Source organism: Macrobrachium rosenbergii, chromosome 30 (assembly GCF_040412425.1).
Source record: "Macrobrachium rosenbergii isolate ZJJX-2024 chromosome 30, ASM4041242v1, whole genome shotgun sequence".
NCBI lineage: Eukaryota > Metazoa > Arthropoda > Malacostraca > Decapoda > Palaemonidae > Macrobrachium > Macrobrachium rosenbergii.
Window position 1 is genome coordinate 8006001 of NC_089770.1, and position 20000 is coordinate 8026000.

A 20000-nucleotide genomic window follows, 5' to 3' on the forward strand; every position below is an offset into this window, starting at 1 on the left:
CGGCATCTACCATATTTACATAACTAATCCCCAAGTGATAAATCATATCTCATTATCAAAATTAAGTCTCGCACCCACGTTCAAAAGATTAATTCCTAAGTTTTCTCACGGCGAGAGTCAGTTCTCGTTGAATAATGATCCCTAACTTATTAAATAAATGTTTTTACTGAAATACATTGACCTGTTATTAAGAATCCTAATTTAACATCCACAGGTGTCGGAGTCCTACTTTCCGGCTAATAATTGAAGACATCGGTCAACCACCCAATTCTGTAATAGCAGGAATCCTAAGCAGATTCCGAGTCGAATTAGTGACATGTTGGGGACGTAAGATGGATTAACGAAGGGATTAAGGACGTTGACCTTAATCAAGGGATTACATGCCAGGCCGAGGGATTAATCCTAATGACCAGTCGATTAATGGCGTTGCATAATAACGAAGAGAGTGACTGTGGTGGTTTGTGTGTCGAATGCCCCAATTAAGGTCGAGGTCTTGATACGATGACGAAAATAATAAACCCTTTTTTTTTATTTTATTCTCCTTCTGGCATCACCTGGCATTTCCACATATTCCCTAAATCATACAGGTCACTGTCATTCTTGTGATAACACCGAAATACAACAAAATATCTGCAGACATGAAACGAGGAGTGAGAAGAAGGTAACACTCTAAGTCTTAACTGGAATTTGTTCTCGTATATTTTCAGATTGTGTGTGTGTGTGAGAGAGAGAGAGAGAGAGAGAGAGAGAGAGAGAGAGAGAGAGAGAGAGAGAGAGAGAGAGTTAAACATTTCTTCCAAGATATTCATTTTAATGCTGAGGAAGCCATTTTAAAAATCACCCTTACATGATATTTTTCGCCCATCAAAAACACCACAAAAATGTTTCCCTTTTCTATAACTCTGACCTCATTTCACCCAGTCAGTTTTAAACGAAATACTAGGCCATCCACAAACACATAAGAAAGTATCTACACCTAAATGGAACTTCCATTGCCCACCTCCTACACTCTGACCTCATTTGACCCCAGTGCCCTAAAACTAGGAATAACTTTACACACGAGGTCACAGACCCCTTCATACCCTCCTCTTTCCTCACCCCATTCTTGGTTTACCCATTTCACGGTTCCACTGTCCCATGAATTCCACCTGTTCCACTTAGGAACTCGGGCTTAATACAACATTATAATGGGACCCAAGACACGGGTGGGCTTGTTAGGGATGGCTGAGAAATATATGACATTGCCTTTCTGTGATACATCCTGTATTTAATTAGGTCATGTTAAGGGTTTCTAAAAGGAGAGAGAGAGAGAGAGAGAGAGAGAGAGAGGAATACTGTCTTATGAATGGAGTACATTTCAGAGAGAGAGAGAGAGAGAGAAAGAGAGAGAGCGCAACAGTCTTACAAATGGAGTACATTTGAGAGAGAGAGAGAGAGAGAGAGAGAGAGAGAGAGAGAGAGAGAGAGAGAGAGAGAGAGAGAGAGTCTTTTCATGTAAAGGAAAATAAAAGGCTCTATCTGATCATTAACATCGTAACTCGTGACAGAAAAAAGAAAAAAAAAAAAAATTTAAAGCACATAAGAGAGAAACCCCAAACAGAAAATCGAGGAGAGAGAAAAAAAAGGAAGGATAATACCAAGTCATCTCGCTCACCTTTTTCCATCCTGCAAGGAAATGCAAAGAAAGGGGAAAGGGGGAGTGGGAGGGGGGAGTGGGAGGGGGGATCTACTGTTCACCGGATGACCTAGTTTGGCGAAGACATACATGAATACATTTCATACCTTTCCCTTCTTTTCCACAAGCGAAGTCTGACGAGGATATTTATCACCCCTTAGGAGGGCTGTCAAGTTGGCTAAAGGATAAAATGGAGGATAGAATATAGGATAAATGTAGGATAAAAAAATAGGATAAAAATATGTTAAAATATAGGATAAAATGTTGGATACAAAATAGAAGATAGGAAGAAAAACAAAATAAATATAGGATTAAAAATAGGATAAAATATAGGATAAAATGTTGGATACAAAATAGAAGATAGGAAGAAAACAAAATAAATATAAGATTAAAAATAGGATAAAATATAGGATAAAAGTAGGATAGGGTATAGGATAAAAATAGGATATAGGATAAACTATAAGAAAAAATTAGGATAACATGTAGAATAAAATATAAGGTATAATGTAGGATAAAACATGGGATAAAATATAGGCTAAAAATAAGATAAAATATTCGAAACAAATAGGATAACATATAGGATAAAAATATAAGGTACAATGTAGGATAAAATATAGGATAGAATACAGGATAAAAACAGGATTAAATATAGGACAAAAATAGGATCAAATATAGGACAAAATACAGGTGGAGATGTCAGTGGGGTATGGGGGTTACGGGGGTATATAGGGGTATGAAGAGGGGGGGGGTAACTAATATGTAGAATGGGGCTTTAATGAGATGTCTAGATGGGCACGACGTCGACGGAATACAGAATGAAGTCAAGAGAGAGAGAGAGAGAGAGAGAGAGAGAGAGAGACTTGACTTCACATCACGTGATAATGATCAATGGGAATTGTTCCAACTCCTCCTCTTCCTCCATCGCCTTCGTCGAAGTTTCCCGAATGCCTCAGTAAGCCATCATCGCCATAAATTCGACTCTGCTCGACTTAATTCGACCTCTGTTGCCCTACTTCGAGTCTCCTCGACCTAATTTGCTTCCCGAGATAGAAAAAAAAAAGTTCCCGAGACTGCAAAAAAAAAAAAAAAAAAAAAAAAAACGCTTCCCGAGATAGTAAAAAAATAAAAGGTTACCGAGATAGCAAAATGATTTGCTTCTAGAGATAGCAAAAAAAAAAAAAAAAATGCTTCAGAGATAGCCAAACAAAAAAAAATTTGCTTCTAGAGATAGCAAAAACTAAAAAGCTTCCCGACATAGCATAAAAAAAAATTGTTTCCAGAGATAACAAAAAAAGACGAAAAAAAAAAAAACTGAATTTGCGATACGGCCAATTCAAGCGACCTGACAAAAATTCAGATGAGCACGTTCAGCCAACTGGGCATTTACAACTTGCAATTACTTTTTTTTTCCAGGGTCAATTACATTTTAGGGATTTGGGAAAAATAATACAAAAAGAACATTCCTAATTAACAACGGGGTCGCTTAATCTCATTAGGATTAGCGTCACGATGAATTCGAAAATACCGTCCCATTTACGTAAGTTTACTCTTTATGTGTTAGATGCAGTTGAGAGAGAGAGAGAGAGAGAGAGAGAGAGAGAGAGAGAGAGCTATAAAAACTCTTCGGTATTTGCTGTCAGCACACTTCACCAGTACTACTATTCTATTTTCGCTTCGGTAATTCGACTAAACCTGCCTGACCTACTTCGGCGCAAACTCTCTCTCTCTCTCGCTCCCATTCTATCACCAGGCAGCTTCAACGGAAGGCGAGCCGTAATAGAAACGGCAAATACTTTGGCCGGAGGCGCCTGCGAGAAACCCAGTGCAATGGCGCCCGGTGGAAGGACACTTCGCCTTTCAGACCAAATTGGACGATCTTCCAAAACTAGGTCAGTCGCTCCGGCGTGCGAAAACCAGGTCATGCCCTGGGACTTCAAGGTGGGAGGGGGTGGGAGTGATAGGGTCTTTCACAGGTCCGATAAAATTGCCATCGTCGGATTTCAAACTCGGGGGCATTCGGTCTGCGACATGACTTATACTCGAGCTCCTTTGAAGCAATGTTTCTCATTTTACGACCTCCCGTGAAATACTCCGTTCCGACGGTCCTATCTTTTATGATAAAAATAACAACCCACAACTTTTTAAAATAACAAATAACCCAAGTAGACGCTTATGTCTTGTATAATAATAATAATAATAATAATAATAATAATAATAATAATAATAATAATAATAATAATAATAACAACAACAACCTTTTTTTAAAAATAATAAATGATCCAACCAGACGCTTATGTCTTGTAATAATAATAATAATAATAATAATAATAATAATAATAATAATACTTATAGCAGCATGAATCTTGAAATATAGAAATAAATCCACAGATATGTATGGATACAAATATAATAATAATAATAATAATAATAATAATAATAATAATAATAATAATAATAATAATAATAATAATAATAGAAAGCACATGCACTGTAAAGCAAATACGTGGGAACACCCTATGCTGTGTGTGTTTACTTATTACCCACTAAAACAATATGACACTCACGTTAAATTTCACGGCGACCATCAACTTGTTAGAGATGAAGAAATATCTGTCCTAATGTGCCTATAATCATAACCGTTCATTCTAAAATTAAACCATTTTCATTAAACTCCCAAAAAACGATTATTACACGTGGTGCGGCCAACGGAACACATAACCAAATACGTTAGGTCTGCAAATGATGGCATTATAATTCAGCGAATATGGAACGAGGGAAAAAAAAATGTCAAAGTTCATCACTAGTCTCCATTTCTAACCTTAAATTCAAGTAGGTCACAAGGTAAAGGCTCTTACCTGCATTTATAAAAATCTATAACAACGCCATCATTTCTGAATATAATGCCTTTCAAGTCTATTTCAAGAAATTCCATATTGATCTATAAGTTACAAACAAAAATTGTATTTTTTACAAATCAAATGAAAAATTAATCATCAACTGTAAACATTGAGAGTTACTATCCTTGTAAAAATTCCCTATGAAATTTACGTATTCACTTAAAATGCCACGCATGATTTACATAACTCTTTTAAATGCCATAGAATATTTACCAATCTCCAACCACATAACTCTTTTAAATGCCATAGAATATTTACCAATCTCCAACCACCCCCAACTTCACCACCCTTAAACTGTCATTGTTTTTACCCTTTTGAAACTATCAAATACGACCCTTTAAAAATTATGTGAATTTTGACCCCTTTAAAACTATTAAATACAACCCTTTACAAACTGTGATTGTTTACCTTTTAAAAATATCAAATATGAACCTTTAAAAACCATGTGATTTTTTACCATTTTAAAAATAACTAATACAACCCTTTAAAAACTATAAGATTTTTTACCCTTTTAAGAATACCAAATACGACCCTTTAAAAACTGATTTTTTTATCCCTTTAAAGCTCTCAAGTACAACCCTTTAAAACTGTGTTTTTTAACTTTTAAAATACCAAATAGAACCATTTAAAAACTTTTTTTCCTGATAAAAATACAAAATACAACTCTAAAAATTATATGATTTTTTTACCCTTTTAAAACTATCAAGTGCGACCCTTTAAAAACTATGTGATTTTTTACCCCTTTAAACTATCAAATACGACCATTTAAAAACTAAGTATAAATTTTACAAACCCCTGTAAAAATATCATATTTGATTACACCAAAATAAGGTTTACCTGGCCCTTTCAGGTCTGAATATCCAAAATATCACTTACCTGCCATCTTCAGAAACTCTAGAGAAACTCTAGAAAGATTTAAATACACTATACCATAACAAACTGTAGAGATTCACCCACCAAGCTCCCATTCTCACGACATACCTGGGCCATCTTGGCGGCGGTGGTGTTCTCCCCCATGCTGATGATGGCTTGCTGTGTGCCCGTCTTCATCCGGAGGAGGACCCGGATGTTCTCTTGCGAGCTGATGACCTCCTTCTTGTGACTTAGGACCACGGGGCCGTAGTTCGCGTCCTCGCCGAAAAAGGTCATGTGCTCCTGTCAAGGAGAGAGAAAAATGAAAATTGTTAAGTTAATGAATTAATGAATGAATTTATGTTTATATTTAAGTGCTGTGGGCTAAAGAATTTACATTTTGAATTTATAAATGTACACACATTATATATATATATACATATATATATATATATATATATATATATATATATATATATATATATATAATAAATTTATATACATACTGTGGGGTAAATATACACAATTAAGTGTGTGTATATATATATATATATTATATTATATTATATATTATATATATTATATATAAGTGTGTGCGTAAAACATCCCACAAATCTCCAAAACCAATCCGTTTAACAATACATCATGAAGCCGGTTACTGAAACGTTCAAGTCATAACCATTTACCGGAAGGCAAAAACCTAAAAGCTTGAACGACACATTTCCTAATTCAGCCAAGTCCCTTTAAAGCCCCAATAACAAACTGTGACGGTAATTATGATTCAAAAGAAGACAACGAAGTTGACAACAAGGAACGGCTGACGTCAGCACCGGAGCTTTAACAATGTCCATCAAAGGAAGAGCTAACTGTACGGACATCAGTATTTTGTCATTACACGGCTCAGCATCCAGAGCATGACTTTTTTAAAGAGTTTTGTTTTACCTCTGTTGAAATTGTGTCTCCCCTCTCTCTTTTTATTCTTCTACTTCTTCTTCATAGAACGACAGATGTTTTATTTCTTTTTCGTCAACAGAGCGAGACAGAACCGGGTTATTCTTTTATAAAAACAAAATTAATTTTTTTAACCTTTTCTGAACGTATGCAAGAACAGAATGGGGTTGTTCTGTATTTATTTTTTTATTTTTTTGCGCAAGGACACAAGCTACAAACTTTTCGAACAACAAGACCAATCTAACGTTAAAGATATTTTAGAATTCCTTACTCAATTCAGATTATTCCACAAGCGTATCTTTATGGATAAATAGTATTAGGTAAAGTTGACACAGGCTTAGCCAGGCTTTCCAGCGAAAGTGCTGTTTACATTCCTAGGAAATTTATAAAAATCCAGAGATCGGAGAGAATAATATATATATATATATATTTATATATATATATATATATAGATATATATATATATATATATTATATATATATATATATATATATATATATATATATATATTATAGATAGTTGTAATTAATTTACAAATTCTTAGAACTGGTCGATAGTTATGCAAGAGCAAAACCAAAGAGAACATAAATAATAATAATAATAATAATAATAATAATAATAATAATAATAATAATAATAATAATAATAATAATAATAACTTTTAATCTTTCATGAGACTTTAGTTATACCTAAAGATGATAATGCATCTGCTACCATTAATGAAACGCCACAGCAACCTGTAAGACCTCTTCCATAATTACGAACTCAAGTTTCCCTCTCTCTCTCTCTCTCTCTCTCTCTCTCTCTCTCTCTCTCTCTCTCTCTCTCTCTCTCTCTCTCTCTCTCCAAACCTAACGCATAAATCAGCGAGGTATCGCAAAGAGCAATTTAAAACCGACATTTACAGAGGTGTAAACACTTGTGCCGGCGACCCAATATATTGCTAGAGTAAAATTCCATTTAAATGTGTATAAATACGATTATGCCTCGTCAATCGATCACACATAGGTGCAATATATATATATATATATATATATATATATATATATATATATATATATATATATACATATACATACATACATACACATACAGTATATATATGCGTATGTGCGCTGACAATCAAAGAAATCGATTATTCCTTAAAAGCAGTGACATTCTACTCTCTCTCTCTCTCTCTCTCTCTCTCTCTCTCTCTCTCTCTCTCTCTCCTACATCAGAAGAAAAATGTCTCTTTTCTTACTTTCTGAAAGGCTTCAATATCCAGCCGACAGGAATATAGAGTTACTGAAACCGAGTAAGAATTCATGCCAAATAAGAACAGGCACACATGATACGTCATTATAGAGAGAGAGAGAGAGAGAGAGAGAGAGAGAGAGAGAGAGAGAGACCAAGCTCACCTCTGTTGAAAGAAGCAAAAGTGAATCATAATATATCAGCAAGAAAATGGCGCAGAGCCACCGAGAAGAAAATGTTGGAAAAATATCAGCTTGATTCCCGGAATCCAGGAATGTGAAAGAAAAGGGGCGCGCAGACCCCATCTTTACTTTAAAACATTTAAGGAATGCATTATTATTATTATTATTATTATTCGAAAGTATTTCATTACAATATTTATGAACAAAACGAAATTAAAATTTTAGAAGTGAATAACCAATTCTGCCTGAATTGCCTATTCAGGATATATATGTTTGCCAATGTAAATGTCATACAGTAACTCTCTCTCTCTCTCTCTCTCTCTCTCTCTCTCTCTCTCTCTCTATATATATATATATATATATATATATATATATATATATATATATAAAACTTACACACACACACACACACACACACACACACACACACACACACACACACACGGAACTCAGGTTATCGCGGTATATCACGAATCGAAGTTTCTTATCTGACAATATCAATTTAACAACTTCCGGTTTGGAATCAAGGCACAGACAGACAGACAAACCGACAAACAGGCACTGGGGAAGTCATATATAAGGCCACGGAGTAACAAAGCCTAATTGACCTTAATTCAAAAAAAAAAATAAAAATAAAAAATAAAAAGGAAATAATGATGAAGTCAGATAAGACACTTTTAAAAATGTCAAGAGAGGGTGGAGTTCCTGGCAAATGTGGGGTTGTTAAATTTGTCGCGGGTGGGTGACACAACAACGGTCGGATGAAGAGGATGATGGTGATGATGCTGATGATGATGATGATCGGATGGCGTGATGCATCCGTCATTAGAGAGCATCCATGTTTCCGTATGATCCATTGCGATACGCGTATCATCCGTGTTATCAATATCATTTGCGGCTGAGCCATAAATTTTGGTCGAGTTTTACAATGACGGATGATGAGATAGTGATGTGGGTGGAGCAACGCTACGGAGAGAGAGAGAGAGAGAGAGAGAGAGAGAGAGAGAGAGAGAGAAATTAGATTAGATGCGTAATAACGAGATGACGAGAGCACCATCATCCTCCCTGAAGATGCTGATCGAGATGAGATCAGGTGGGAGGTGAAAGTGACAGAGATGCGTGGAGGAGGAGGAGGAGGAGGAGGAGGAGGAGGAGGAGGAGGAGAGGAGGAGGAGGAGGAGGAGGAGGAGGTGGTCTAGCTTACGGTCTCTGGAAATACGAAGACTCTTTTATCTCCTCCAGTTACAACCAAACGTCTTCAGGGGTCTCCGAGTAGCCGGACCAATAGGGGGTAGAGAGAGAGAGAGAGAGAGAGAGAGAGAGAGAGAGAGAGAGAGAGAGAGAGGGAAACCAAAGTGGTTCTCGGCTGTCTCTCTCGCGTTGTATCTCTTCTAATGGAAGAAGTCCGGTTGCGAAATGAGGCCGATAATGCGAATGTCGTCACTAGGGGGAGAGGGGGGAGGAGGAAGGAGGAGGGAGAGATAAGGTCTTGGGGTTAGTGTTACGACCAGCCAAGAGTGGCCTCTGAGAGAGAGAGAGAGAGAGAGAGAGAGAGAGAGAGAGAGAGGTTAGGTCTTAGTAACCGTATTTTGTCATCTCCGGGGACTTGTTGCAATACCCGGGTCACAGGATGTTGTTACTGTTATTGTTTTGGTACTTTTCATGACCCCTGGGGGCCTCTAGAAATAAGTGTGAGATTCCCGTTGTTGTTGATGATGTCACTGATTTTCATGGGCAGAAGGAAATGCAAATTTGCAACTAGCAAAAATGCGAGATTTATTGCAGGATAAAGGAATGTCATACGCAGAGAACCGGGACATATAAGCAACCAACCTCAAGGAACTTTTTAAAAAAGCTAAAAGATTATTCAGTAATATATATATATACACACACACACACAACAACAACCTTCGACCTTCGTCAGAGAGAAGCAAAAAGATTAACAACATTCACAACCTAGAACAACCACAACAACAACAAACAATCGACTTCAGTGGCATGCAGGGCATCACCGTCTGCAATGGCATTTGGGGAATACAAATCGCATCATCACCGCCGACTCTCGAATATAAATTAGATCCAACATCCTGTGACCATATAATTAGACTCGTAAAAACAAAAGTATATTTCATGAGCAGGTTTTAATTTCATTAACTATTTTTATACGCTTTTATTTAGCTTGCTTTGTATGTCTGGGTCAAATCTTGTAACGCAATTTTCGACCTGTTCCTTCTGCTAAAAAAAAGATATATATTTTTATATTACAACAACAGATCATAAAAGGAAATAAATTAGATACGGATACACTTTAACATATCTTGAACTGGCTCTTGTTGCACTTTCTGCTGAGAATTAAATCATGTTTTATGAAGACAAACATCAAAAAATTATTGTTTTTCAAATTGTGCAAGTCCAGTGCTTTATGATTTGAAGTCAAATAAAATTTTCGAGAGAAAGAAATATCAAATCAATTTAGAATATATTTCATAAAAACAATTCCTGTCATGTTCAACATCACGAGAGAGAGAGAGAGAGAGAGAGAGAGAGAGAGAGAGAGAGAGAGAGAGAGAGAGGAAATAAATAGCTCGCAAACCTACAACAAAACGTTTCCTGCGTCTACAAATCAATCCTGAGGTTATCAAGATGAAAATCACAGGAATTAAATAAAAAAACACACACACACAGGATCTGCGGGGTCAAACAAGCAGTCCTTGGGGGCATGATGACCTTTGTGACAGAAGGATAATTTTCGAAGCTTTTAAATAGCAGGAAGTACACATCACGACGATGCTACCTGGGCTGCAATCTGGTCAACGCAAAATATATATCCTTACCACTAACCCACTTCTCTCTCTCTCTCTCTCTCTCTCTCTCGCTGTTACACTATGTAAAATCACCTTGACAAACAATGTTAGTAAGAAAATTATTCAGCAAAAAATTGCATCAAATTATATACGTATACATATGAAAATAAAATAATAGCATTGATACAGGTATATAATTCCAGTTATACTGAAAACTAAATAAAATATAACAAAATTAAATTAAATAATTAAATACAACAACAGCAATAATAATAATAATAATAATAATAATAATAATAATAATAATAATAATAATAAATGAAACGGATAAAAAAATGACAGATTTTCAAGAGATACAGAGCTGTGAAACAAAGAACAGAAATCCGTCTACTTTCCATTCGAAATTAATATGATGTAGAAAGCTAAGTTAATATACAGAAGGCGTATAATCTGCTGACATTACACCAACTACAATACAATAAACTCATCCCTAAAAAGGAACGGTAGTCAGTCGCGGTGAATGAGGCCGCCTTGCAATTAACAAGCAAAAGTTGCTTCCAAACAAGATCTACGAGACGTAGCGCAAATGGAAGCAGAACACAAAAGCACTGAGAGACTTCCGCATTTATTAATAATTCTCTCTCTCTCTCTCTCTCTCTCTCTCTCTCTCTCTCTCTCTCTCTCTCTCTCTCTCTCCACCCAGCTTAGAAAATCTTATTCGGGACCCCAAACTCAGCGTGTTTAACTCGCTTTCATTTTGTGCATTTACTTTTTACTAAGCACTGAACTAGAATGCATTTAAATGAATAAAGGACATTTTGGTTTTAAGAACAATGTTATCCTTGAAAACCGAAGTTAACTCAGAAATTAGGATCATAAAAATACAACCAGTGATTGGGAGAAACGAAAGCCGAGCATTACTTACAATTAGAATGGACACAACACTGTCACTCAGAACGCACGATGACGCTGCTCGACCATATTTGGGAAGAGTGAGTGAAAGTTAATTATCCGCGACTATATATATATATATATATATATATATATATATATATATATATATATATATATATATATATATATATATATATATATATATAATAGAAAAAACTGAAACAAAAAATGAACAGTTAAAATCAGAGAGTGAGAGGACGATACACCAGCAATATATTCTCTTCCCGTCAACATGAGTCACTGCGTGAGTTACAACAATTTCAAGGATGAAAGAACACGCACACGCAAAGCTTGCGTGCATGCGCGTGCTCGTGCGTGCGTGCGTATACGCTGCCCTGAGATCGAATTCTCAGACCTGTCGACCCGAATGAAACTGGTGGGTACGGAATGATTACAGGAAATGGCAAAATGAAAGATCAATATCTTGGGTAATCACAGGTGTAATTTCCGAATACTGTACTTTATTTATCTAATGTCACGAGGCCAAACAAATATATACATACTGTACATATACACACACACACACACACACACACACACACATATATATATATATATATATATATATATATATATATATATATATATATATATATATATGCGTGTTATCGTAGTCCACTAAGCATGCCCCGGATTCGATATACCCGACTCATGCGGAACTTTTTAAGCACACTTCCTTAAAAACCCATGACGGAGGAGAACATGAGCCAGCAACCTCATCCCTAAATGGTAAGTATAAAAATCGCAAGAAAACAAAAGCAACATTTTTTGTGATTAACTAATACTATCATCACAGCCTTTTTTATATATATTACAAAGCTCACGATTAACAAAGTAGTAAATATCCAAAACACAGGTGAGCATAAGACTTGCCTATATTTAAGATGAAATCTCCGGATTTAACAAAGGGAAGGGAGAGAGAGGAAAGGGGGGGGGAGGAAGAGGTGGGGAGGGTTGCCCGCAACCAGCTCCTACACCAGGGATAAAAAAAAAAAAAGATTTGTTGAATGCAAGTTGTAGGGGGTTATCCAGTCTGGAAGGGAGACAAGAGTGTGTACAGCTTTTGGTTCAGGGATGGGGGATGAGGTAGAAGGGATGACTGGAAGTCTGTGATAGACTAGAATGGGTTGGGGGGGAGGGGATGGAAGGAGAATTAGTAGCGGAGGTAATGATCGGGTGCCTGGGATAGATGGGAGTAGGGGGAGCCTACTGTAATGGGATGGGGGAGAAGGAGGAGATGGGATACATGAGAGGGGAAGAAAGGATATTTGTGAAGGGAGGTAGGGGGAAGATTATTTAAAGCCTTTGATAAATGAGAGGGGGTTGTCTGATGGCTGTGGTACCTGGCATGGATGATCTAGCCTCCTTCGTAATTATATAATATATATATATAAATATATATTTTGGGAGGGGTAAGATGGCAAGTGGGGGGGCAGTAACCGTGAGAGACAGGAGAAATGGGTAGTGATTTAGTGAATGGAGGGGTTTACCGATACGGGACAGGTAGAATGAAACATTGATGATGGGGGCACACTGGGGTGTGGCTGATTCAGGTGACGAGGAGGGGGGATTAGGCAAGGGGTAGAGGAGGTATTGGTAGGGAGGGAGGGGGGGGGTGTTGCTATCCTTGACATATAACCGCAAAGACGTGACTAGGTGGCTCCGCGGACGTTGAGGTATAAATATTACGTTCTGATGGAAACATTTTTCGATCGATTATGATTGTACCACATGAAAAAAAAAAGTCGCTATAAATTTCTATCTCAAGTGAAATTCGCCAACAAGCCGACGGCAATATTTGTACGACAAGGTAAAAACAATTGACCAAGCATTGTATAATCACTTCAGTTACTTGCAAAAAAAAAAAAATATCAAAAAAAAAAAAATTATCAATTACAATAACCACCTATATAGTATGAAAACATCATTTGAACATAAAAATTATCAAACAAGTTAAAAATATGTTATCACAATCAAAACAAAAATTTAGCAAAATCAAAATATCAAATTTATAGGAAAAATTTATCACCAAAACCAATCTTTTTCTTTTAAATTTATTTTGAGGGTTAAATTTCAATTCATCCACTGGAAAAGACAGAGAGGAGACGCAAGAAAAATAAAAGGAAGCAAAAACATAATGAACTCAAATACAACACAATGACAGAAGTTTATTCTCAGCAGCTTCCTATAAGCAGTTCTGCTTCTAAAAGCAGAAAAAGCTTTGACAAGGAATCAAATTTTCTCCCACACATCCACCCACACACACGCAAGCACATTGCCCTCTTAACTTTATATATAAATAAATTCAAGTCTTGAAAATCTCTTAGCACAATTATGGAGAGAGAGAGAGAGAGAGAGAGAGAGAGAGAGAGAGAGTCGTTACTTCAGGGCAGGTAGGCCAGCCTGTACTTAACCTCCAAACGATGAAAAAGCAGATTACGTTTGAGCCCTAATGGGACAGAAAGGATCCATCCCACAGGACTTAACACGGCTTCCCACAAACAATTATTCCGTATCTTCCTGCTGACAAGCAGAGATTATCTTCCGTGAGAGAGCGCGTAACGTACATCATTACGAAGGATATATACCGTGGGTGTCTTTTTTGTATTGAGTTGGCTTTATGCCAGCACGGGCTCTTCCTCATAGGGCAGCCCGTCTTCGACCACCTGTTTATAAGCCGTAGGATTTATCTTTAATGGCCGAAAAGGCACGGCCAATAGGGCTTCAAATTTTGGAAATTCGATCATTAAGGTTGACACGGTTCCTCCGTCGTCAGATAGTCAACCTGGGGTTGACGCTTGACTAAAAAGGGTGGAGAGAAGAGAGAGAGAGAGAGAGAGAGAGAGAGAGAGAGAGAGAGAAAGAAACTTATTTAACATGATATTGGCTACGGGTTTCGTTTCAACGTAAACATCAAAATTCAGAGACTAAGTGCCATTTAGAATACAGTTTTGATTTCCCAACTACAGTCCTACATTTCGCCTGCACTTGCCAGTAATACAACAATCAACCTGTAGCAATTCAGAAACTAAAAAAACTGTAATAACTCAACCCCACGGGTCAACAACCTTTACAACACATTTTTGCTTGGCGCTGCTCTCATTAATTCTTTGCTTAATATTCCCATGGTTTAGCAAAAGGAACAACTGCGTCAGAATGTGAATGAGTGTTAGAGTGGACAATACTTACAAATTTTTAATATATATATATATATATATATATATATATATATATATATATATATATATATATATATATATATATATATAGAAGAGAGAGAGAGAGAGAGAGAGAGAGAGAGAGAGAGAGAGAGAGAGATTCATTCAATAAAAAATAAATTTAATATACAAATGTTTTGATCTTATACTTTAAAGCTCTCTAAGAGTCTATTACCATTAAAACAACCTCTGCTAATACAACTGCTATTACTCCTAAAATTCATGACACAACAACAACATCGCGTTGAATGTTAACATCACTAAATCTATTAACAATCTGACTGACTGATCGACATCCTGAATACAAAACAACATCGATAAGGACAAACAACCTCGTATCACAGGTAGCCCGAAACGCGATTCGAATACTGCTCGAAAGTTGAAAGACAAAGAGCCCAGGTGTGTAACGAATTCGTGAGACTACTTTCTTACGAAACGGATCCAACTACGCCCCTTCCCCTAACACCCCGCACCCCCGCCCACACCCAGCCTCCCCCAGGAGCCAGACCCTACCTCTCCCCCTTGAATTCAACAGCTGCAGGTGCAACATAAAATGCATATTGTCGCAGTAGCAATAATATGGAGGAAAGGGGTGGGGGAGGATTGAGAATGGGTGGGAGTGGGGAGGGGGATTCTCCGATAGGTAAGGAGTAAGTGGGAAGGGGGGAGGGGTTTCTGATGGGGGAGGGGGGTCACAGGTTCCCACGCTGGCAGTCCAGAACGCCCCGAGATATGCTGTTACCCTTTCCGGCTAAATCGCTGGGAAAGGTGATTCAGCGCGCAGGCGCGCTCCCTCGCGCAAAAGTGCGAATAGACGCACTTATATACGCAATTCACACGCGTAAATAATGCGTCAGCTTGCTATCTTACAAGCTGAAATTTTTAATTTTTGGATTTGTCACAAAACAATAAAAAAGTATATAAAACCATAAGCTGGTAGTTTGTATGTGAAAATATTAAGAGTGTGACGTGTGACTGATTTGTTCAAGGTTTGACGCTCTCTCTCTCTCTCTCTCTCTCTCTCTCTCTCTCTCTCTCTCTCTCTCTACACTACACAGGAAAACCTATTCTGTGATAGCTCTACCGTAAAACTAAAAGCTACAAAAAAAAAAGTTTATGATCCCCTAAAATACCCGTCACCTCAACAAACCATCATCCTCCTCCTCTTCTTCCTCCTCCTCCACAATCAAAAAGGACGCGGTCCTTTTAAAAAAAGGTCGTGAGCCTTTCCTCCTCCTCCTCCACCTCCTTAATGACCAAAGGAGCATTATGAAACTTTTTACTGGAAGACTCCACTGGATGGGACGTAACGTTTATTAAGTATCTTTTAAATGTGGTCTTTGTTTAGTTATTTACTTTGCCGTTTGCTTCTTGATTATTTATTTATACATTTATCTATTTATTTATTTATATATTTATTTGCTAAAATATATATTTATTTGACTGAGTATGGAAAGGTAGGAATAAGGTGGGACCCATGCATGTCCACAATTCGAATGTCTAACTTAAAATTGCAACTCAATAACGTGTAATGTGAGAGAGAGAGAGAGAGAGAGAGAGAGAGAGAGAGAGAGAGAGAGAAAGCAGGGAATGCTTGTTAAAAAAGGAAATATATAAAAAATTGAGGTTGGGATGTCTGAACGTTACTGTCCCAGCTCACTGGGAACCGCCCGAGGCTTGGGAACGGCCAAGGGCAGACTGACTAGGGGCGCCCCTGGGGCGATCTCTAAGTGCCCCTAAGCAGGGAAACGAGATTTCCGAGGGACGTGGGCATAGAATGGGTATGAGGTCTAAGATTAAGGTTTACGGACATAACTCTGGATCCTTTAAAAGTAGGAAAGGGGCCTGTGGGGTTATTTTCATGATTTTTCATTATTTTGCTAAGATTTGACGAAGTGACCCCTTTTGGATGAGAAGCGCCGGCTAAATGTATCTTCTAAAATTTTTGGGCTAAAAATACTTGAAAATCTTCTAAGACAAAGACAAAACATAAACAGTTAAATACTCGCCATATTAGTAAATATATAATAAATATAAATATACCTGGGACATGTGTCAGACATTTTCCAGTGAGTCATAAGCTCATAACGACTTCCGCGGACTAAGATGAGTAAAAAAAAAAAAAAAAAGCTTCCTCGGTGACTCAGCTCCTGAGGTAACCATTTTATAACCACAACACAAACGCAAATCTATAACACGGACACCCAGAAAGAATATAAAATCACGTTTAAGAAAACTGACTCTAAACACACGAGAGAGAGAGAGAGAGAGAGAGAGAGAGAGAGAGAGAGAGAGAGAGAGAGAGAGAGAGAGAGGGTGGTAGATCTCTTGACGGAACACGTTTCTAACACAAAGAAGTACGTAATACACGACATTCCGGTACGACTTGACTTAAATCGGAAGGGTACGAATTGGCATATCATGAAGACCAGATCGTACCACGCCATTCACACGCACCTTCTCTACTTCAACTTCAACATCAACATCAACATCATCATCTTCTGCTTCTTCTTCTTCTTCTTCTTCTGCCCGCTGGTAGACAGGAAATTTGGAATACGAGATGACTATACTTAAGGATTTGTGCGCGTTCAATCATTCTGTTTCTTTGATGGAGGGACTAATCTTCGCGTCTTTCAACAATTTGTATTTGTTGTTTAATGTCTTGTATCTTACTGCGTAAAATAATACCCTTCTGTAATGGTATATTACTTGTCTTAAATTCCTTTTGCCCCCCTGACATAAATTGTTTTAAAATAGTTTTTCTTTTTCAAAATCAGAATGAAACACTTTGGCAAAGAATGGCGTTTGTTTGACCAATCGAAGTTTACACTCTGAGTTTACCTTTATATATATATATATATATATATATATATATATATATATATATATATATATATATATATATATATATACATATTTAACACAGAAGAAACCACTGATAGTGTTCATTGAAAACCTATAATACAAACTGTACCTATAACACAAATACAAAATTAATAACTTACAGAACATCTCCACAGATAACATTCACCCTATGAATCGCATCACATTCAAAATCAAAACTAGAAAACATTTTGCGCTAGAACGGAACCTGTTCCCAGACAGAACACCTACACGATTACCATCTATATCAAATATGTAAAGAATGAGAAATTCTATGAAATTTTCTGAAATTCTATCTATCTAGCAAACGAGTCACCTCTCTCTACGGAGACGATAATATAAAACATTCAGGACATTTGGGCGTGCTTAAAGGAGAAGCTCCGAGAGAGAGAGAGAGAGAGAGAGAGAGAGAGAGAGAGAGAGAGAGAGAGAGAGAGAGAGAGAGATTTGACATTCAGGTGTTATACCGCATTAAATGTATGTCTTTATTTTACATATTGTAACGCCAGACAATTCGTTAACTACCCACTGAACTGCCTTATAAATATAGTATATCTGTGGTGACGGGTTATTTAGTTGAGAGAGAGAGAGCTCGTGGGAATATAGCCATTTAATAACCGAGCCGTCTCAACAGATGAACCAATGACGCGAAGTACCGGGGAATTCTAACCCCCCCCCCACCCTCCGCCATATAATCTCCTCACGCCCTAATGTTCCTCCAAAAGTCCACGCCCACGCCCACGCCATTTCGATTTGGCAAAGGAGGCAATTACGACCCCCATTATGCGCACGCATCCTATATAACGACCCAAAACGTAACAGGCTTCCAAAAGTAATTGGTTTTTTATTGGTTCGTATATTCAGACTTTTCCTTATTCTTTTATTATTCCCCATGCAATAGTAAAATATTTACTCTTTTCTTGCAACTGAAAGCCATTTTGACAAAAGGCAATTTTTAATTTTGTTCTATTCTAAATTTTTTTAAGATTTAAACGCATTATGTTTTTTATGAAATATAAATCCCTTTTATATAGTTAATCGTTTCTATTCTTTTTAATTGTTTCTCTTTTCTAAATGTTCATTTTGATTTCATATGTAAAAAGGAAGTTTTTAAATAGAATTATAACAAAATATGAATTTTTTATATTGATTAAAAATTAATTTTTAACATAGTTATACAAAAATTTTAATTTCACAAAGTAACTAATAAAGAGGCTATTTTCCACACAATTATAATTTTCAATAAACAGAATAAAGCAACAGTATTAATTAATCACCAAGCAGTCAACTGCTTCAAATGCATCAACAATCAAAGATTTATTCCGTTTCCTGCTAATCATTTTTTTATTTCCAAGATTTATATAAAAAAATTCATTGGGGGTAAAAAAAAATATGACGACAGAAATGTTGATAAAACTGCATATTTTGCTATCATTATCATCAGTATCCTCATAACTTATAATGCCACTTCCCAGAGCAATAAAATCATCATTGTATCGTAAATATAAATAACGCCCGAGACATCATTGTATTCATTATAATCATTATAGGTTTATTATATGTTTTAAAAATGGTCGTATTCGTTCACAACAGCAAAGACAAGGACTGGCCAAACTATACAAATATCTTTATCATCATTGTAATCTTATTCATCAATGATAATGACGAAAGACACTGATAAAGTCCTAAAAAAGAAATCATTATGTCGTTCCCTTCATTACATGACATAATCAGAATCAAATAGATGAATCAACATTTCATTTATCTCATAAATCTCACGATTAAATGACCAAAAAATTTATACATTTTTTTCAGAATCACTTTCACCTATAGCGTGCATGCATAGCATGAAGGAACTTCTAAAATAAGACTATATCGTACATGCAATTAAGACGGGATGTCAAATGCAATTCTCTCTCTCTCTCTCTCTCTCTCTCTCTCTCTCTCTCTCTCTCTCTCTCTCTCTCTCTCTGATAATTTGATACGAGAAAGATTTTTTCTGTTCATTAGTCGTCTAATAATCCACTCTTAGAGAGAGAGAGAGAGAGAGAGAGAGAGAGAGAGAAGAGAGAGAGAGAGAGAGAGAGAGAGAGTTTTCCATGACTTAGTAAAAAATAAAAATAGCAACTTTAACGGAAGAAACGACACTGTGTTTAACACGAGCGACCAACGAGTAACAGGAAGGGAAAGAGAGAGAGAGAGAGATTTACCCGTTATAAAATACTGCCGAGGACTGAAGACTCCACAGACTTTTTAAGAAACTTTAAACCATAATTTAAAGTTTGTTAATTATGAGTTTCTAAAAGGTAGGAGAATGCCAGCAAAAATACAATTTTTTTAACTTAAG

At 36.7% G+C, this 20000-nt stretch overlaps 1 protein-coding gene across 1 annotated transcript in view; it reads right to left on the reverse strand.

The window, feature by feature from the left end:
- The window catches only part of LOC136854991 (rap1 GTPase-activating protein 1-like), a 493378-nt gene that overhangs the window by 31291 nt on the left and 442087 nt on the right, over nt 1–20000 (reverse strand). The window contains exon 9 of the mRNA XM_067131671.1: nt 5554–5727. Within this exon, the coding sequence (XP_066987772.1) occupies nt 5554–5727 (174 nt within the window). The remainder of the gene's footprint in view (nt 1–5553; nt 5728–20000) is intronic.